The sequence below is a fragment of the Aquarana catesbeiana genome, linkage group LG07 (assembly GCF_042186555.1).
Source record: "Aquarana catesbeiana isolate 2022-GZ linkage group LG07, ASM4218655v1, whole genome shotgun sequence".
In the NCBI taxonomy this organism is placed as follows: domain Eukaryota; kingdom Metazoa; phylum Chordata; class Amphibia; order Anura; family Ranidae; genus Aquarana; species Aquarana catesbeiana.
In genome coordinates this window covers 39,853,506-39,875,628 of record NC_133330.1, presented here as the reverse complement: position 1 = coordinate 39,875,628, position 22,123 = coordinate 39,853,506, and the positions used below count along the sequence as shown (strand labels likewise).

The following is a 22,123-nucleotide window of genomic DNA, read 5'->3' as shown; positions in this document are numbered from 1 at the left end:
ATAGCAAAAGACCACTTGTGTGCACTGCGGGCTGCAAGACGTAGATGTTCAGTGAATCCTATAAGCAGTGGGTGGTGGGGTTGCTCAAGTTGTCTTAAGCTCAGCCTAGAGCAGACAGTGCTAGATTGGCCTGTGAAATGTCTGTATAGGCGAACTGCTGGGCAAGCATTACCGCTAGAAATCGTGTAAAGATAGGATGCGTAGGTTCACTTTCCTTTGTCACTTCTGTAAACTTAAGGGGGACAGGTGGAGTGTTTTCCTAATTATCTGTCAAAGATGCGCTAACCTGTCAGTTATTTTAAAACTTGTTAGGATCTCACATATATGGAGTTGACACATTGTGCCTGTTATTACCTTTCTAGCCATCATAGTCACTAAAATGTATTGCTGTGATCCTGGTTTTACTTTAGGAAGGGCTCTGTCTTCGTAAAGTAAGCTCCAGAGTCTTTATTTAAACCGTTTGTTTCCAGCAAGACATACAAATCAGTAAAACAAGAGAAAGCTCTATGTAAAAAGGGGAGGTGATTTGGTTTCCATAAGGCCCCTTTCACACTGGGGCGGTGGGGGCGTTGGCGGTAAAACAGCACTATTTTTAGCGCTGTTTTACCGTCATTTTTGTGGCTGTATTCGGCCGCTAGCGGTGCGGTTTTAACCCCCGCTGGCGGCGGAAAAAGGGTTAAACCCGCTCGTACAGCGCGGCTATAGCCTCGGTATTACCGCGGTATAGCCGCGCTGTCCCATTGATTTCAGGCGCTATTTTTAGCGTTTTTCAGGTGCTATTTTTAGCGCTGTAGCGCCTGAAAAATGCCGGCAAGTGTGAAAGGGGTCTAACTGCTCAACAGTCCTGGGTTGTCTGTTGTATTTTTTTGTTTCAAGATATGCCATACATTTTCAATGGGTGAAAGGTCTGGACTGCAGGCAGGGCAGTTAAGCCCCCAGACTCTTCTACTACTAAGGCATGCTGTTGTCTTAGATGCAGTATATGGTTTAGCATTGTCCTGCTCAAATATGCAAGTCCTTCCCTAAAAGTGGGGTATCTTTTATTATTGATGGTTCTTTTCCAGATGTGCAAGCTGCCCGTTCCATATGCACTAATGCACCCCCATACCATCAGAGATGTCGGCTTTTTTTAAGCGAGTGCTGATGACAAGCCGGAAGGTTCCTTAGTCCAGAGGTATCAAAATTTAGAATTTTGATTCGCCTGACCACAGAACAGTTTTCCACTTTGCAGCAGAATGTTTTAAATGAGCTTTGGGCCAGAGAAGATGGCAGTGTTTCTGGATCATGTTCAGACATGGCTTCTTTGCATAATAGAGCTTTACCTTGTATTTTTGAATGGCACGGCGAACTGTTCAGTCAATGATTTATGGAAGTATTCCTGAGCCCATGCAGTGATGTCCATCACAGGATCAGGGTCCTTGGTCATAGCAACCAGCTGTTTTATTCCAAATCATCTTTCCTTTGTAGCTTTGGAGCAGCTTTCCAGTGTCCTCAGTGGCCGCACTAGTGAAACCCCCCCCTCCCCCGGGCACTTCCACCAGCACCGGGACGTCCTCTCCAGATTCCTGAGCGTGTCGCTTCCAGCCCACGGGCACCTCATCTCTGGGACCCCAGCGGCTGCTGGATACTCCGGCTTCTTATATGTACCCTGGGGTCACCTGGCTTAAATCTACCACTGTCTGGGTCCAAGACCTGAGTCATCCACTGTTGCCTGAGATTACCCACTGTCCATTCCATTGGCTGGAATCTGTGTTTAGGGTCATCTGTACCATCAGCCACTGCGCTTTGCTGATTTAAAGCCAATATTGCATGTTGGCTGCTTTTTTTTTTTTTTTTTTTTTTTTTTTTTTTTTTTCTAATCAACTGTGATATGTTTATACCTTATTTCTAGGCTCTGAGCTTTTATTCACTACCCAGCCTCAATGGCGCTCCTACTGGCGGGAAGATCACAAGCATCCAACATTGCGTTTTCTGCCTTGTCTCTTGAGCACAGATATTTTTCCAGATTCTCTGAATCTTTTGATATTATGTACTGTAGATGACGATATATTTAAAGTCTTTGCAATTTTGGCTTCATGTAAATGGGACGTTTCTCAACCTCTCCTGAACGCAGGAACATCACAGCTAGTAATCCACATTTAAAAATGTGTGTTTAGTGGCGTTTTGCTGTGTTTGTGTTCAGCAGCATTTACTAAAGATAACCTCAGGACCCTCCCAAATGATTAGAGCGCACTAAAAACAAGTATTAACTATTTCAGCTATCCTGTGGGAGAACAGTGTGAGTAGCAGCTGAGAAAGCAGTGTGCTTGTAGCTAGCTGTTATTTTTTGGTTGGTTTGTTAATATGGATCCCATGATGAGCATGTGTGAGGAAATGCTCCTGATGTTGCTTTTGCTGAAGCTCCAAAGACGTAGAAAATTGCGTGAGAGGACCAGAGTTCGTCGCTACAGGACACATCTATTGATGGCTCAAGGCATATCCACAGGATACTTTTCTAATATGTGTGTTCAGCTGTGTAATTACCCAGAGAATGTGTATTGTACAGCATAATTGGCTGATATATCAAGCTTGCATACAGTGATAATTGAGTTTTTGGTGTGTTTTTAGCATTTTCCATGCACAAAAGTAATAAATAAAATGTTTCCCTTTTAAAAACACTACTAGATGAAAATGCGTTTAACCACTTTTAGCGTTTGAAATGCCTCTAAACACAGCTTCTGAAAGCTTTTTTTTTTTTTTTGGTTTCCAAAAAAAGCCTCTAAACGCAACTGCCTAGAAACAGCTATATACGATCCTGTGTACATGTACTAAGATAACATAGAGGAGAGTTCAGGAGCATAAAAATGCCCAACTGCTCCTAAACATCTACCTCAGCAGTGTACATGAGGCCTTCATGTTGAAGAACCTTATTCTTAAATTGTTCGACAATTTTTAGATGCAGCTTTTCAGATTGGTGAACCTCTGCCCATCCTTGCATCTGAGACATGACTCTCTCAGGTGCTTCTTTTTATACCCAATCGTGTTACTGACCAGTTGTCAATTTGGCAAAATTTGCCTAATTGGTTGCAAAATTGTCTTCCAGCTCTTCCTTGTTGGTATCACTTACAGCTTTTTGTTTAAAAATATATATTTTCTTTGTTTTTAACATTTTAAATGTTTTCTATTATGAATAAAATATGGATTTATCAGATTTGCAAATCTATTGCATTCTCTCTTTATGTAGATTTTATTCAATGTTCCAACTTTTTTTTAGAATTGCAGTTGTAAATAAGCATAGGTGGTGGTGTTTAGTTAATTTGTATCTTTGCCCATACTAGTGTGGTGCCAATTACTCGGAGGAAGAGGGGGTCTCCCCTCGAAACGCGTCAGTGTTTTTGGACAGTCATCTCACTTTTGGGACTTGTTCCATGGACCAGGCTGGTCAGAGCATCTTTTGTTATGTTATGCCTGATTTTATTCCATTGTTTCAGTATATACCCAGCCCTCAAAAATTACGATTGGGGGGTTGGGACAAGACCTCATAAGTTTTTGCTTAAAGCATTTACCCTAAAAAAAGAAAAAAATCCTGTTTCCTTAAAGCATGAATAACGGCACAATGCTTGATGCTTGTGCTGTGTAATTTGGCCCTCTGTATAACCTAAAAAACCTGGCTGTTACTGCCTGGTTCTGCCCCCCCCCTGTAAACTGATCATGGTTTATCATGGCTGCTGGTCCCTGACAACGTGGTCAGTTTACATGCCTCCGTCAGCCACAGCTCTCCTCTCCTACCTCCCCACCTGTCAGCTCTGTCCACTCCCCAGCCCCCCCCCCCCCCCCCTCCTGCTGCTATCATAACTACGAGAGAGAATTTTTTTTGAGCTGTCTGCCCTGGGGCCGCTTTAAGCCAAGCTGTGGCTGCAGCGCTCCACTCCCTCCTCCACTATACGTCATACGCAGTCTGCAGGCATCTCCCACTGTGCGTCTCTGAGCTGAGTGTGAAAATTTTGGCCGCACTGTGAGAAAATTCCTGCCCTCCTCCTAGATCAGCTTGTGTGATAGACGCAGTGTTCTGTCTATCACACACGAGCTGATCTAGGAGGAGGGCGGGACTTTTCTCACAGTGCGGCCAAAATTTTCACACTCAGTTTAGAGACACACAGCGGGAGATGCCCTCAGACTGTGTAATACAGGCACTAACTACAGTGACAGTGAGGCTGCGATTATGGGCACGTTGAGGCTGAGTTTGACGTGTGACGTCCTAGCCATGCCCCGCTATGTCCGGCTTCGGCCGTTGCCATAACAACGGTGCTAAATCAGCTAAAAGTAGTTGGATCTGTATGTGCTTTATAATTAGTCGAAATTAGTCGATTAATCTATTAAAAAAAAAATTGATGAATCGTACCCGAAATTTTTAATCGACTTCTACCTTTATCTAAAACGGATCCCATGTTTGCATTTCAGATTTAATCTCGGATCCTCAAAATTTACCAATAACTATGTAGTGTGACTGCTTACCTAACCAATTCACAAACTCCATTCACGTAGACAAGGCCTCAAATTATAGTTTATAAATTGTGTTGCTGTGACTACGCAAAAATCTGAAATCATGTGCCCAGGATTATTAGCCTGGTGCTGATACTGACTTGACACATTGTGAGATCCACAGCTACTGCTGTTCATGACAACGATGGGAAAGACAACCTGCGACATGAGAAAGTTGTCTTGCAGTTAAGAGTTACACCCTCATTGCGTTTAGCACTTGTTCATTATTCCAGCAAGCCCCTGCCCAGTTGCTTTCGCCAAACCATAGTTCGTTCATTACACAGGCTTCATTAATTACTTTATTAGAGCAGAGATGTCTAACATGGGAACAGTACATTTGCAGCTTGGTATTCGTTTTTGTCATGATGGGCATAGTGCAGTGACAGACAGAAGCCTTACCTCTGTTCTGTGAAATTCACACCATCTCTGTCATAGGTAGAGAATGTATTCAGTGGGCAGGTGAAGGGAATAAAATATCATCCAGCCTAATCCTGATCCTCTGAATACTGTATTGCCTAATTGTGTGTGTGTGTGTGTGTGTGTATATATATATATGTGTATATATATATATATATATATATATATATATATATATATATATATATATATATATATATATATATATATTTATTTATTCAATCAGATGTAGTGCGATCACAACTCAAAGGTCTCGTGTCCCCCCCCCCCCCCCCCCCATTGCAGGGGGGGGGGGGGGGGGCGTGTGTAAATTTTTAAGAAAGAAAAAAAAAAAAGTGTCTCTTGAATCTGACTTTATAGTGCATCCACTCTTCCAACCTCCTGTGAACACCAACACTGGGTGTGCACTCACCTTTTAAAGCCTAGTACACACCACTAGCGGGTTGAACGAAAAAAAAAAAAACTGACCACTCTGGTTGGAGCTGCTGTACTAGCAATCTGATGTTACTACAGCAACCTCCCCTGCTGCTGTTTTCTGACAGGGAGATCCCCCCCCCCATGAACACTCTAGTCAGCGCTTTCAGCCATTGGGATCCAGCAGAAGCTGGCTGACGGCCATACACACGGGCCGAATGTCAGCTAGTTTTTATTGAACTGGCCGATGTCACCCGACATTCGGCCCTTGTGTACTAGGCTTAAAGAGGAAAAATAAAAATACTGTAGCTGCTGACTTTTAGTATTGGGACACTTGCCTGTCCAGGGATCCCGCACCCCAGTCGATTTTCCAAATGCCTCTCGGGTGCTGCCACCGCCATTCTTGGTAAGGGAAACCGGCAGTGAAGCCTTTCAGCTTCACAGCTGGTTCCCTACTGTGCATGCACGAATCGCGCTGCGCTTTGTCGCAGCGGAGGAAGGAGGGGGACTGAACTTCCAAGGAATCTCGCCACGGCGAGCTCTCCCAGAAGTGGGGGCAAGTACCCGCTCCCCCTCCCCTCTGAAAGGTGCCGAATGTGCCACTGGAGGGGGGAGGAAGCAAACAAGCGGAGCTTCTCCTTTTGGGTGGAGCTCTGCTTTAAGTACAGTGGGGACAGAAAGTATTCAGACCCCCTTAAATTTTTCACTCTGTTATATTGCAGCCATTTGCTAAAATCATTTAAGTTCGTTTTTTTCCTCATTTAATGTACACACAGCACCCCATATTGACAGAAAAACATAGAATTTTTGACATTTTTGCAGATTTATTAAAAAAGAAAAACTGAAATATCACATGGTCCTAAGTATTCAGACCCTTTGCTCAGTATTTAGTAGAAGTTTTTTACAACTGGATTTGGGGATCTTCTGCCATTCCTCCTTGCAGATCCTCTCCAGTTCTGTCAGGCTGGATGGTAAACGTTGGTGGACAGCCATTTTTAGGTCTCTCCAGAGATGCTCAAGTGGGTTTAAGTCAGGGCTCTGGCTGGGCCATTCAAGAACAGTCACAGAGTTGTTGTGAAGCCACTCCTTCGTTATTTTATCTGTGTGCTTAGGGTCATTGTCTTGTTAGAAGGTAAACCTTCGGCCTGGTCTGTGGTCCTGAGCACTCTGGAGAAGGTTTTCGTCCAGGATATCTCTGTACTTGGCCGCATTTATCTTTCCCTCGATTGTAACCAGTCGTCCTGTCCCTGCAGCTGAAAAACACCCCCACGGCATGATGCTGCCACCACCATGCTTCACTGTTGGGACTGTATTGGAGAGGTGATGAGCAGTGCCTGGTTTTCTCCACACATACCCCTTAGAATTTAGGACAAAAAGTTCTCTCTTGGTCTCATCAGACCAGAGAATCTTATTTCTCACCATCTTGGAGTCCTTCAGGTGTTTTTTTTTTTTTAGCAAACTCCATGCAGGCTTCCGTTGGGCCACTCTGCCATAAAGCCCCGACTGGTGGAGGGCTGCAGTGATGGTTGACTTTCTCCCATCTCCCGACTGCATCTCTGGAGCTCAGCCACAGTGATCTTTGGGTTCTTCTTTACCTCTCTCACCAAGGCTCTTCTCCCCTGATAGCTCAGTTTGGCCAGACAGCCAGCTCTAGGAAGGGTTCTGGTCGTCCCAAACGTCTTCCATTTAAGGATTATGGAGGCCACTGTGCTCTTGGGTACCTGAAGTGTAGCAGAATTTTTTTTTTTTTTTGGTAACCTTGGCCAGATCTGTGCCTTGTCACAATTCTGTCTCTGAGCTCTTCATGTAGTTCCTTTTGACCTCATTATTCTCATTTGCTCTGACATGCACTGTGAGCTGTAAGGTCTTATATAGACAAGTGTGTGGCTTTCCCAATCAAGTCCAATCAAACACAGCTGGACTCAAATGAAGGTGTAGAACCATCTCAAGGATGATCAGAAGAAATGGACAGAACCTTAAATATATGAGTGTCACAGCAAAGGGTCTGAATACTCAGGACCATGTGATATTTCAGTTTTTCTTTTTTAATAAATCTGCAAAAATGTCAACAATTTTGTGTTTTTCTGTCAATATGGGGTGCTGTGTGTACATTGAAAAATTTAAGGGGGTCTGAATACTTTCTGTCCCCACTGTATATGACCCCCTTATAATGAAAGATCATACAGTGCATTTGTCCCATTTTAAATGGAATCCTTTCTCCTCCAGCACTTTTTATCCTCCACTAGTCAGATCCAAGGGTATGGTCCTACAGCTGGCCCAAACAAACTATGTCCCTCACTAACATGTGGGGCCTCTGGATGTGCCGTATAAATTGTATGCAGCTGAGGCTAAATGCAGCATACCGCACTGTTCCGGGTGCGAACCGAGACTTGCTGTCTCATACCCAGAACACATTAGTCTATTTGATTTTCGCTCAGCCATTCATAGAAAGCGATGCATTCTAGCAATGACTACAAAGCTTGCTCTGATTGGCTGAGTCAGAGAGGCGGGCTGATTTTACAACCTCTGACTATTCATTACTAGAATACATTGCTTTCTCTGAATGGCTGAGCGCCGATCAGATAGACTATAATGTTTTCTGCGTATGAGACGGGAAGTCTCGGCTCCAACCTGGAACACAGCTCTGTATGTAGCCCAGCGGCCTCACTTTAGTGAGGGACATAGTTTGGGCCAAGCTGTCCCAAACTATGTAAAGTGTATCAAAAGCCTTCAGCCTGTAGTCACGGGGTTAACATCTGTGATGTTTTCTGAATTGATACAGTTATCACAGAACAGAGCCAATGTTGCATAAATGCAAACAGCTCAAAGTGTTCTCCACTTGGCTTGTTCCTGCAGGAATAATGTAACCTTTTATTTTCAGTGTTTTGTAACAACTTAAACAGAAGTACAAATTCACTTCTAGTCCATGGACACCTATATGGTGTGATAAACATTCTCTGATACCGTACATCTACAGAGAAGAGCTTTATGCATAGTAATGCTTGTGTGTTGTGCGCTACCTCCAAAAAAAAAAAAAAATGTGCGTCTCCAATGTTGGCTGCATTCTGATGCACTGGCAGCCCATTCATTTGAGAATTTATTAGTAGCCTCTTTTTACTTTTTTAATCCAGTGTAAATTTGTTATTAAAAAAACAAAAGCTGAATCTCCACAGCAAGGGTACAGCAACAAAAACTAGTAAAAGTTCTAACTGAATTTATTTGGGGGTGGGTTTACATTTTTTTTTAAAGTGTAAGAACACCTTTTTAGAAAAAATGAATTGGCGCTCTACACCCTTCCCAAACTCCCGGTCTTCGCTGCCCTTACCTCATTGGGTAACACAGCCTGTTGTGGCGGTCCTGAAATTTTGAGAATCGCGTTGTTCTATCGCCACTTTTTTTTCCTGGGGATTCTTGTACAGATCAGATCAGAACAGTTCTAATTGGTTAGTGTGGCCACATGCTGACCAATCAGAACTGCTTTCGTCCATCCCAGCTGCCTAGGAAATAAGGAAGAACAGCATGGTTTTCAAATCCCAGGACTGCTGCATCAGGCTGTGTGGAAAGACTAAACCTGCTTGTCAGCTCCTAACTTTTTGGTTTGGGTTTCCCCTGCAATGTTACCAAGCTTATTCATGGTCCTGACTCTCTTGATGGAGCGTTTTTTTTTTTTTTTTGATGTGCCCCTTTAACTGCAGCAATTACCCTTTTTGTTTGGGAGCATTAAAAAGTCATGAAATGGGCTCATTATCCAGTTGTTGCTCATCTTGGACATAAAGTAAGTTTTTTTTTTTTTTTTTTTTTTTTTTTTTTTTTTTTTTTTTTTTCCTTGTTCCTGAACAGCTGATGCAAACCAGTTATACTAGAGCAGTTTACAAATGTACCCATGAAGACAGAGCGGTGCACGGATCATTAAAACTAAATGCTCCCTTACCTTTTAACAAGCTGTTTGTATGCGTTATGAAACCTTCTGCACACTGTTGGTCTTGCTTAATGATCTCAAGCAGTAGACTGGCTTCAAGTGGCACTCCACGCAAATGGCTTAAAAGATAGTTGAAAATGCATACAGTGGATAAAATAAGTATTGAACACGTCACCATTTTCTCATTCGTTCATTGACGGACACAGCCTTCTATCTTCAAAGCGATAGGGTTAGATCGCCTCCGCAGGAGTAGGACTAGACAGAAAAAACAAAACAAAAAAAAACAAACACTTGGCCACTCCCATGGGCCGTCCATATTCGATATATAACTCCCTCCCTGCTCTAGGTATTCAGTTTGTTTTTTTTTCTGCCTAGTCAGGAGTAAGGACTTGGTTCCCTGCTGGGATCTCTAGTCCTGGGAATTTTTGTTTTCTCTTTTCTGTATTTTCTTCCAGTGAGATCTACAATCAACTGCCGGGCTGGGCGACGGACTGGATACTTAGATCCAGGGGTCACCCTAGTCTGGCCAGCGCATGCAGTGCTCAGCTACACGCTAGATCGGCCGCGACATAGCCCCACTGGACAGAGGCTGGCCCTGTGAGTTAAACATCTCACGAGGTCACATACGACTGGGTCTCTGCCTGTGTCGCAGCGTTCCTCATGACCGACAGCCCCCCCCCCACTTCGGTGGTGAGGAGGATCTGTCTGGGAGCGTTACCCGTGCACTTCGCTGGAGCGGTAAGTAAGGGGCCCCCCACCTCTCCTTCCCTGGAGGGGTGGGGGGTGCGGGTACTCTCTGGGGTGGTCGGTCCATCCGGGTTTCTCCTCCATTCCCCCCCCCCCCTCCTTTCCTTCCCAAGTGAGGCCCAGGCTTCTGGCCTAGGGGCTTTGTGGGCACTCTGTCCCCCCCCCCCCCCTTTCCACCATTGGGTTTGCTACTGGGGGGGTATCCCATGGGCCCAGGAGGTGCTTTTTGGGGCCCAGGAGGGGAATGTCCTGGTGACTGGGCGCTGGGGGGGTGGCCCCAGAATGGGGCCTACAAGATAGTTTTCCGGCTGTGTTCCTCCAAAGAGGTGGGGTTTTTTTTTTTTTTTCTTCCAAGGGTGTTTGTCTCCAGACTGCTGGCTGTTCTCCGCGGGGGGCTGTGCAAGCCGTGTTGCTGTAGAGCGTGATGGTCCTGGTTAACGTGCTGAGAACGGTTTCAGGGGTTTTATTCAAACCTGTTCAGTCTACAGGATGGAGGGCATGGTACAGCTAATTCTGAATCTCAAGACCCTGGCCTGCCTTGTGGGGGTACAGTAGTTCAGGGTGGAGTCCGTCCGCACAGCAGTGGCACTCCATCATGGGGATTTTCTGACTTCTATCGACATCATGAATGCTACTTAAGCATTCTATTATGTGCCCGACTCCAGCACTTCCTACGTTTTTGCTGTGGGTGTGGAGCATTATGAGCTTGTGGTGTTGCCCATTTGGGTCTGACCACCGCTTCTCAGGTGTTCTTGAGGGGTTGGCCCCGGATCTGGCGTGGTTACGCGATCCTGAGCTACCTGGATGGTCTTCTCCGACTACTCCGAGGAGCAACGTTGTTCTTATACAAACCTTGACTGGTTTCAGTTGGAGTCTATACTATCCGAAGTCTGCTTGGCCCTGCCAGATCGTTGGATTAACTGAGCCTGACCTGGGCTTCAGCTCTGGCCAGTGTTTCTTCTCCCGGACAATATTCCGGAAATTGCATGCTGCGATTTTTCATTTTACTGTCCGGCAGGTGGGCTCCTCTGCAGATCTGCATGTGGGTGTTGGGTCCGACGTTATCTATTTTTTGAGGCGATTCTATTTGCACAAGTTCCATACATGCTCCCTTCGGGAAAATCCTGGCATAATGAGACATTATGCGAACAGACTAGTTCTGGATTATGGAAGGATGGACTTCCGGGGATCCCAGTATGGATTCAATCAAGCAAGGCAACGGCGGTGGCTTATGTCCTTCATCTGGGCGGGCCAAAATAGGCTGTTGGGGGGCCCTGGCTGTTGCCAGTATCCTCCGGTGGGCAGAGTGTCTCGTTCTGGCCCTTTCTGCCATACGCTTTCCAGGAGTAGAATACTTTAAAATGGATACCTCAGTTGGTTAGGGTTGGACCACAGGGTGGGCCCTTCACTGGGCTGTGTTTCATCGTATTGGTCTCTGCTGGGGCACACCTGTGGTAGATCTGTTTTGCTTCCTGGCTCAATAGCACGGTACCAAGTTTTCTGGAAAGGTCACGGGATCTTCTGGCGGCTCTAGTGACCCCACGTTTACACTCTGCCTTCCTCCTCTCCAGCCTCTCCTGTGGCTTTTTGGCAGGATCATGGCTGCGGGGATTCTGGTCATTTTATTGGCTCTGGATGGGTCCTGGTGCTCTGGGTACGCCGACCAGGTGCGCCTGGTCACCAACAATTCATTGGCGACTGCCTCTCAAGAAGGACATACTGTCCCAAGGACCGTTCTTCCATCCTGTTTTTAGAGTCGCTGGTTTTTAACGGCCTGGCTGTGATGAGCCAGGTGCTGCAGTTTCCAACACTGCTCATAGGGGGATAGAAGGAATGGGCCTTGAGTACCATCGAGGCCCAGGTGTCGGCCTGAGTGGTCGTCTTCAGCGTCTCCTGGTTTCGCACTCCCTGGTGCGTGACTTTTTTTTATTCCAGGGGTTAGATGTCTGTTTCCACCAGTGCGGCGCTCTCTCTCTCTGTCTCTCTCTCTGTGTCTCTCTCTCTGTCTCTGTCTCTCTGTCTCTGTGTCTCTCTCGTTACAGCGCATTCTTCTCGGGCGCTTAGTGCTTCTTGGGCCTTCTGTCATCATGCGTCCGTTGTGCAAGTTGGCAAGGCGACCACTGGTCGTTGTATGTTTTCACAAGTTCTGCGGATGCCTCTTTTGGCTGCAAGTTATCGCAGGCTGCTGTTTAGAGGGTCTACTCCCTCTTGAAGGGGTAGCGTTCAGCATGTGTTCCAGCTGGTCCTGTGTGAAGCTCTTGTTACCTGGTTGGCTCTTGTATTAGCCTTGGGATTTTTCGTTTTCCCACCCCTCATGTTGGCACTGCTTTGGGATGTCTTTCGTTATGAAGATAGAAGGCTGTGTCTGTCAATGAACGAATGAGAAAATTAGGATTTTTTTTTTTTTTTTTACTTACCGTAAAATACATTTCTCTGAGTTCATTGACAGACACAGCACCCCACCCCTCTATGGAGTTCTTTTTATACTTCTATTACTGCTTGCCACTAAACTGAATACCTAGAGCAGGGAGGGGGTTATATACTGACGGCCCATGGGAGTGGCCAAGTGTTTTGTTTTGCCTACTCCTGCGGAGGCGATATAACCCTATCATTATGAAGATAGAAGGCTGTATCTGTCAATGAGCTCAGAGAAATGGATTTTACGGTAAGTAAAAAATCATATTTTTTCTAGGTAAATATATTTCTAAAGGTGCTATTGACATGAAATTTTCACCACTTGTTGGTAACAACCCATGCACTCCATACGTACAAAGACCCCAAAATAAGTTCAGAAATTAAGTTATGTGTAATAAAATGGAATGACACAGGGAAAAATTTGAACATGCAAACTGAAATGTATGTAAAGATAATAAAAGAGTATTACAACTGCGCTAAATTCAAAAAGTATATGGTGCGGAGCAGCTACATACAAGGTGACAGCAACCAAAGAATCATGTGAAAGTAAAATGTAGCGCATAAATTGTGCAAAAAGTCTTCAACCAAGAAAACAATTGAAAAAACAAATATCCACGAATGGTAAACAAAACAATAATAAAACTTATAAGTCTCTCAATAGAGGTGGATAAAATCCAGTGAGTAAATGGAAAACAAATACACATGGAATGTCCCACTGGAATGGTAAGTAGATGCGAGACGGCAAATGTTCTAACACGTGTAAATCATCAGATCATCTCCAAGCTGTATCTCACAACTGCATGTGACTTTAGTAAAGATGAAGTGTAAGAAACTTACCAGATACATTGGACTCCCTTGTCAGCGACAGGGAGTCACTCGAGCGGGTTGCCTCTCAGGGCCTGTAAACGGACATCACAGCTCTGCGAACCTTCTGGGTCAAACTCTGTGTGGATCTCCCGGGGCCGCCAGGTGGGTCCTCCAAAAGATGGCCAAGATGCGAATCAGAGGGAAACGTGCGTCACGTGAAGAACTGAAGTGAAGACTGGTTTGATCTCTCAGTGGGTATGTGGAGAAAAAATGAACAGGCTCCACAAGTGTAGATGAGCAAAGTGGGATTTTTATTGCTAAAAAAACCAGGTAACAATAAAATGTGATCACAGGGTATAAAAACAAAGATGGGCAACAAGAAGGATGCTGGAAGCGCCCGACGCGTTTCGATCAATGGATTGTCTACTGGGGCATATGTATGCCCATCTTTGTTTTTATACCCTGTGATCACATTTTATTGTTACCTGGTTTTTTTAGCAATAAAAATCCCATTTTGCTCATCTACACTATGTGGAGCCTGTTCATTTTTCTCCACATATCCACTGAGAGATCAAACCAGTCTTCACTTCAGTTCTTCACGTGACGCACGGTTCCCTCTGATTCGCATCTTGGCCATCCTTTGGGAGGACCCACCTGGCGGCCCCGGGAGATCCACACAGAGTTTGACCCAGAAGGTTCGCAGAGCTGTGATGTCCGTTTACAGGCCCTGAGAGGCAACCCGCTCGAGTGACTCCCTGTCGCTGACAAGGGAGTCCAATGTATCTGGTAAGAGTTTCTTACACTCCATCTTTACTAAAGTCACATGCAGTTGTGAGATACAGCTTGGAGATGATCTGATGATTTACCCGTGTTAGAACATTTGCCGTCTTGCATCTACTTACCATTTCCAGTGGGACATTCCATGTGTATTTGTTTTCCATTTACTCACTGGATTTTATCCACCTCTATTGAGAGACTTATAAGTTTTATTATTGTTTTGTTTACCATTCGTGGATATTTGTTTTTTCAATTGTTTTCTTGGTTGAAGACTTTTTGCACAATTTATGCGCTACATTTTACTTTCACATGAAATGTATGTAATGTTGGTAATGACAGCTTCAAGACGCCACCTGTGTCGAGAAACTAGTCGCATGCATTGCTCTGGTGTGATTTTGGCCCTTTCTTCCACATAGTCTATAAATCTTGAGGGTTCTGTGGGCTTCTTCTATGAACTCTGATCTATAGTGCTTTCTATAGATTTTCTATTGGATTCAACTCGGGTGATTGGCTGGGCCATTCTAGCAGCTTTATTTTCTTTCTTTGAAACCAATTGAGCGTTTTTCCTTGGCTTTGTTTGCTTTGGCTTTCAACACGCTTTTTCTTCAGCAATGGAGTCTTGCGTGGTGAACGTGCATACAGGCCAATGGCGGTTGAGAGCTTTACTTATTGTTTTATTTGAATCTATTGTACCTGCTAATTCCAGGTCTTTCTGAAGCTCTCCACAAGTGGTCCTTTTGCCCTTGGACAACTCTTCTAATAATTATATTCACTCCTCTGTCAGAAATCTTGTGAGGAGCACCTGGTTGTGGACAGTTTATAGTGAAATTATGTTCTTTCAGATTATGGCCCCAACAGTGCTCAATGGAACATTAAGAAGTTTAGTAATCCTTCTGTACCCAATGCCATCAGTATGTTTTGCGACAAAGTTGCAAAGGTCTTGAGAGAGCGCTTTGCTTTCACCCATCTTGTAATGTTTCTTGTGTGACACCTTTTTAATACGCCATCGGGTTGAGAGTGAACCAGCTGATATTTGCACTGACAAGGGGCAGGTTTGCTTTCTAATTGATAGATTCTTGGCTTTCCATGCCTTTTTTTGCACCTCCCTTTTTTCATGTATTCAATACTTTTTCCCTGTGTCATTCCATTTTATTACACACAACTTCATTCCTGAACGTATTTGTTTTGGTTTCTTTGTATTCATGGATTGCATGGGTTGTTGCCGACATGTGGTGAGAATTTCATGTCACTAGCACCTTTTAGAAACATTAAATGGTGACGTGTTCAATACTTATTTTATCCGCTGTATATTTACTGCTTTACCTGCCAAAGATTTTTGCAGTTCTGTATTAGCGATTTTTGCCCTCAACTGCTAGGCTGCTGCGTTTGGATGATCATTCTTTTGCTTCCTGTTTTGCTTTACAGCAGGAGCATTGAATTAAAATTCACGGAGGTCCAGTCAGCAAAATTTTTGGGGGGCAAAGGTCCTAATTGCATATTTTTCCTATGACTCGATCTTTTCCATCACTACCCCCACACACATTTATATCACAATCCTTATATCCATGTCCTCTGTTCCCCTTGCACATCAGACTCCCCCCCCCCCCCCCCCCACCTTTTCCCCCCCGACTTTATAGAATTAGTTAAGTTGACTGTCCAGAAGCAGCAGCTTTCAGCCTTTCATAGAGTGGGGCTGGACAGTGTACCTGTGCCTTCTGCCTACACCTAAATGGGGGCTAAACACCCAGTGCGCATGGGCGTTAAAACTTCACGCAACCCCTAAGAACACAGTGAGGGATTCATAGACTATGAATTGAAATGTTACATAAATGTGCAGCTGTTACTGTATTTGGTATAGTAACTATTGGCTCACATCGCAGCTTGAAATTTTCGCTGTGGATGTTGTCGCGTAGTGAAATGTTTTGGAAAACTTACTGCCCTGGATCCTGTCCAGGAATTGCCTCACCACAATGTCTCCTGTCATGAGTGCCAGAGTTCAGCTAGCTGGGTGCTGCGGAGGTTTTGCAGATCATCGTCTGCAGCACTTCGCTAACAAATGTCCTGAAGTTTTCTTTTAGCAGAGCCTGACTACCCGAAGTAAATATTGATGCATACAAGTTCACTGACGGCACTGCTTTTTATGCACACTTCACATTTGAAGAAGGCTGACCATTGACTGTGATCAGACACGCAAATTTGTATCCTTCGTCCAGAATGTAGAATATCTTACTTTTATTCTCTGAAACAAGCTTTTGTTAAAGCCCCCCCCCCCCCCCCCCCCGCACGTTTTTAAATGGCTGCTAAACGCAAGATGCGTTTGCGACGCCATTACTTCTAATGGCGCCCCTATTGCGCAACAATTGCAGCACCATTCGAAGTAATGGCATCGCAAGCGTGTCCTGTGTTTTGCAGCCATTTTGAAGTCGCTGGGTGGAATCGCTGCAATTCCGCCTGCGATCATGTGTGACTGCAGCCTGTCAGCAGCTGCAGATTGAGTCTCTTGCTGTGTGTGGAAGCAGTGGTCTGTCTGCAGCAATCCAGCAGTCCCTCTGAGTCTGACCTTCAGCTCTGCAACCAGCAAAGCTACTGCTATGGTTGTGACTCAACAGAGGGTGCAACGGATCTCTGCTTAGGGAGAACTGCTTTTCCACAAAATGCAAGGGTCCCAGTATGCAGTTGCTGGCAGGGGGTCAGGCTTTACTACATGGGCTGTAACTGCTATAGAAAGAAACCAAACTGTAAGATGTTGAACAGCTTTTGTTTAAAGTGATTTTTTTTTATATATATCTTAATGCATTCTATGAATTAAGATAAAAAGCCTTCTGTACACAGCAGCTCCCCAACACTTACCTGAGGTCCCTCTAGATCCAGCGATGTTGCAGAATTGTCTCGGCTGCCCGGGACTCCCCTCCTCATTGGCTGAGACAGCAGCGTGGTGCCATTGGCTCCCGCTGCTGCCAATCCAAGTCAGTCAGCCAATGAGGAGAGAAAGGGGGCCGGGTCGCAGCACCTTGTTTGAATGGACACAGGGAGCTGTGACTGCGCTTTGGTTCCCCCATAGCAAGCTGCTTGCTGTGGGGGCACTCGACAGGGAGGAGGGGCCAGGAGAGCCAAAGAGGGACCCAAGAGGAGGAGGATCTGGGCTGCTCTGTCCAAATATACTTACCTGTTCTGTGTAGTGCAACATGTTTGTTATTGACTAAAAAAAAATAAAACTACTTTAGTATCACTTTAAATGCTCCTGGTGTGTATTTCACAGATTTTTAAATTAGAAGTATAGTTGGGTTTTGAGGTCCGAGTAGCCACTTCCAGACCAGCCAACCCAACTGTACGTCGCTGGACTTTGGTTATACTGGGATGGTTCCTGCAGGCATCACACCGGTATGTGTGCGGTTGAAAGAACCGAGCCATTGGCGGTGTTTGGCTCGGGTTCTCAGCGCAGGGGGACAGATGCAGCGTCAGACCGATGCTGCATCCACCTAGGTAAGTATGATTGGGGGGGGGGGGATTCTAATACTTCTCTTTTTTTAAAGGAAAGAGGAGGGATTCCTTATAGACCCCAGATCTCTCCATAAAAAGTACCTGTCGCCCCAGATCTCTCCATAAAAAGTACCTGTCGCATGCCTATTGCTCTCATGCAAATGTTTAATTACTTCTGACCAAAGTGGATTTGATTTAAATCAAGTCTATTTAAATAATGATTTAAATTACTAGTAAAATTGCTTGATTTAAATCCACTCGATTTTTTTAATCATAATTTTTAAAGAGCAACTGACGTCTCTGTCCTGCAGCGGCTCCTCCACTGACCCACTGTTGACTCACCAACAGTCCCATTTACTTAATTGGCAAGGCTGGTGATGTGGCAGTGGACACAACAAGGTGGGGGATGTGGCCGGCAGCAGGTGAGTGGATGCCGATAACAAGCGCTGCCATGATGGATCTGAAATGACAGGTGCTCTTTAAATATAAGGACTTATTCTTGCTGGTAGTTAGAGTCTTTAATATTTGCAACCAAAATTAAGATTACCTATTTAGAATAATAAGCTGTCAGGTTAGTAAAACAGTAATATCGGAACCAATTCAATTATACAGTTTGTAGTGTACATAGGTTTGCAAAACAATGGGATAAAGGAAAATTCCTGAGCTTTGGTTTATCTCATGGTTACTGTGAAATTGTGTGAATGCATCAATGCAGTGCATGTTATCTCAGCTTGCAGAGCTTGGATTCATTGAATACGTTTACCAAAAAACGTCAATATTGCAGAATATACAGCCTCGTGCCACATACCAAAGCTCCATTTCATACCAAATAAACTAATGTATTAATGTAGCTTAACCACCCACTTAAGGACTGGGCCTATTTTTTCAGACTCGGTGTTAAAACCGCCCCGCTAGCGGACCGAATAGCGCTGCTAAAAATAGCGCCGCTTTACGGCTGACACCCGGGGTGTGAAAGGGTGTCTAAAGGCTTTTAAAGCTTCGCCTAATGGATAATAAAATTTACTTTGTCGGCATTGCACAGACATGCACAATTTTAAAGCATAGCATGTTTAGTATCCATTTACTCGCCTTAACAACATCTTTTATATTTTACAAAAAAAATTTAGTTATGTATTGTGTATTTTGCTTTAAAATTCAAAGTGTATTTTTTCCCTAAAAAAAAAAAAAAAAAAAAATCTGCATTTGAAATTTGAAAAACAACAAATGTAGTTGAGACCTGCACTTGGTGAATATTCAGGCCAAGCGTCGCAGCTCTTGTGTGTTTAGTGTGAGCCTGAAATCGAGCACTAGGTGTGAATGGAAAACTGACCTGCCTGCTGCAGTTCTATACTGTGCTTACTTTAGTCACTGAAATCTTAACAGGATCACTTTAAAGAACTACTTCATTTTAGTGACTTTTTTTTTTTATGGTTCCACAAACGCCTAAATATTTGCTTTCAGGGATCTGTATGCGGCCCTGCCTGGTATGTGCAGTGGGTGCTGAATCCTGTTGGGACTTCATTGTGCAAAGGCTGTGCAGCACCAGGCAGGGAAGATCTATGAACCAGGGCTGAAGCTAAGCATCGTATGTACTGGCAGACAATGTACTGAGTCTGCAGGATCCTGGCATTGCTCCCGTCTACTGATCACAGGTACAATGCTTTACAGGCTCCAGTGTATAAAATAAAAACAATTATTCTGTAACCCTTTGCACAAAGCAGGGTTGATCTCTTTTCGTTTGCCCCTACAGCAGTGGTTCTCAACCTCTCTAGTGCTGTGACCCCTTGATAAAATGTCCCAAGTTGCGGGGACCCCTAATAGTAAAATTTTCGTAGCATAGGTTGTCAGCATCCAAGGCAAGACAAGTAATTTGCGCCCCTAACCTACGAACATTTAGCGCTCCCTGAGTCCCTTCCACTCATACAGTATTATGGTACATTTTAGGATGTACCACACGCTTTGTTCTCCTTTCTTTCCCTTTTATCTCTCTCTATCCTAATTTCTTGTTTTTTTTCCCCTCTCTCTAGCCGTCTTTCTTGTTCTTTCTCTTATTCTTTCTCTCCCTTTTTCTATGTTCCTCCCCCTCTTTTCCTCTCCCTTCCATGTATTCTCTATTTTTATTCCTTCTCTTACTCCTTGGTGGGGGGGGGGGAATGGGATGAGTGGCAGTGCTGGTGGGGGGTGGAATCAGTGGCATTGCGGGGGGGAGTTCTGATCAGCCAACTTAGGTGCTCTTGATCAAGGTCATCTGCTGATCTGAGAACTGTAGTGGGAACTCACTGTGACTCCCGCTTCATTGTGTCTCCAGCTCTGTGGTGTCTCGAAGCAGTGACACTGATGCCGAAATCAGGAGATAGGGTCTCCTCCAGCCCCTCCCACTTCGCATTCCATACCAGTCATCTGACCTCAAGTCTCTGCCCCCCAGCCATGCCATGAACTGAATGGGCGGCTGCGAAGAGCCTGAGTGGGTGGCCACGGGCTCCAGGAACAGCCCAGCTTGGCGGCCACAGGCTCCATGGACAGTCCTGCTGAGCGGCTGCGAAAAGGCTGGGAGAGCGGTGCGGGCTTCAGGAACAGCCCAGGATTCCGTGACCCCTGGCAAATCATCATTCGACCCCCGAGGGGGTCCCGACCCCCAGGTTGAGAACCACTGCCCTACAGAGATCCCTTGTTTTATTACATTATTATTTTCTTGTGGAATAAGGGCTTCTGAAACTTGGGTGGACATAGATCTTTATTTCTTTATCACAGGACACAGGGAAATGATATATCGTGTGATGCATTTTACTTTTTAAGCCGTGATTTCATTTAAAGGTGTTTTTGTTTTTAATTAACCATTTCTCTCAACTTCTTTTCTTATAGTGTTCAATGGCTCCAGTTTAAAGATTACTTCATGTTTAAGCTAGAGAAGGTTATGGATGATTTCCGAACATCTGCTCCAGAGCCCAGAGGTCCTCCCAATCCAAATGTGGAATATATCCCCTTTGATGAAATGAAGGATAGAATACTCAAGATTGTTACTGGTTTTAATGGGTAAGTTCTGAGGACTAAATAACTGGGCAGCTATAAGAAGAAAAATCTGACTTTTAAAATTAAATTCAAAAGACTTTTATTAACTTTTTAAAATCCCAAATACAAAAAAATATATGGGGTGGGGGAATAAATATTCGCGTTAATCTGGACTGTGGCACAATTAAAGTTGAGGTTCAACATTAGCATTAAAGTGGTTGTAAACTCAAATGGCTAAAATTAATCTAGCCTTCATGTGTTTGTTCATTAAGCAGTGCAGTGTTGTGTGTGTGTGTGTTTTTGTTTTTTTGTGCTCATTTGTGGTTGCCTCCTCTGTCCCGATCGAGAGCCAAATGGGAGGGGCCGAAATGCCCCTTCTGTTTTAGGTAAACAATATAGTCGGTAAATGAAGGCAGGGGAGGGGCTGTGAGGAGAGGATGGAGGGACCATGAGATCATTTTCTCACTACACACTATTAGGGGTGCTGAAATGAATCGCTGCATCGCAATTCGGATGTCCCCGATGCGGCATTGATGCATACAACCAAAAAATCAATTACTGGGTGACGTCATCCCGACTTGCCCGGCTTCTCCCGGGAGAGTGCTCCGAGTGTATTGTTAAAATAATGACTGTTTTAATAAATGCCGTGTTACAGTGAATGAAGTGCCCCGCTGTATGTGCTTTTTTTAAAAAATATGGAACGTCATACCGAATTTCACAGTACAATACATCCCGCTCATGTGACTGCCCGGCCCGCCTCTCTCCTCTCAGGTCTCCTGACGCCAGCGGGGAATGCTCAGCCCTGCCCGAGAGGCAGGGGGGGGTTAGTGAAGTGGTGGCTGCGTTTGACGGGCGCAGGTGGCTGCATTTGATGGGGGAGGTTCAGTATTTTTCAGTTTTGTTTGCACCCCCCAAACATTTTGAGCACCAGCTGCCACTAGTCAACACAGACAGTACAGGGAACTTCACAGGCTGTTTGTCAGCCGTGGATTGTAATACCTCCTGACCTCCCAGCAGCAGTGTGTGTGAATGCTTGTACCGCACCAGATTAGTGCACTTTTTAAGGGAGTGAGGTTATTTTTAAATCAAAGCGGAGTTCCAGTCAATTTTTTGCTTATTAAAAATCAGCAGCTACAAAAAAGTTCTGACTTTTAATAAAAAGACACTCACCTGTCCCACAATCCAGCGACGTGGCCACCCAAACCCTCCCTTCTCTCCCCCGCCTGTCCACGGCGCTGGCAATACTACTGTGGGCATCTGGCTGTGACAGCTTGCAGCTTCACAGCCGGGTGCACATGTCTCACTGCACTGTCCTGCATAGCCGGGCAATCTTTTGGGACCTGTGATGTGCCCCAGAAGATTGCAGGGTGGAAGGGCCGCTAGGTGGCCCAAGCGGAAGTGGGAGCTTGTCGGTAATTGCGATGCATTGCGGAATCGAATCGTATCGTTGACCAGATAATCGTAATCGAATTGAATCGTGAGACAAGTGAAGATGCGCACCCCTACACACTATGGAGCGGACAGGCAGAGAGGAGGGGGGAGCTGCAGAAATAGACTCGCAGGAGTGAAGCTTGATGACGGAGGCACGCATCCTGACCACGATCTCATGGCTCAGCA

The 22,123-nt window shown here is 44.9% G+C and overlaps 1 protein-coding gene across 1 annotated transcript in view; it reads left to right on the top strand.

The window, feature by feature from the left end:
• The window catches only part of PPP4R2 (protein phosphatase 4 regulatory subunit 2), a 42,111-nt gene that overhangs the window by 1,881 nt on the left and 18,107 nt on the right, over nt 1–22,123 (top strand). Inside the window, exon 2 of the mRNA XM_073592027.1 lies at nt 20,360–20,530. Coding sequence (XP_073448128.1) covers nt 20,360–20,530 — 171 coding nt within the window. The remainder of the gene's footprint in view (nt 1–20,359; nt 20,531–22,123) is intronic.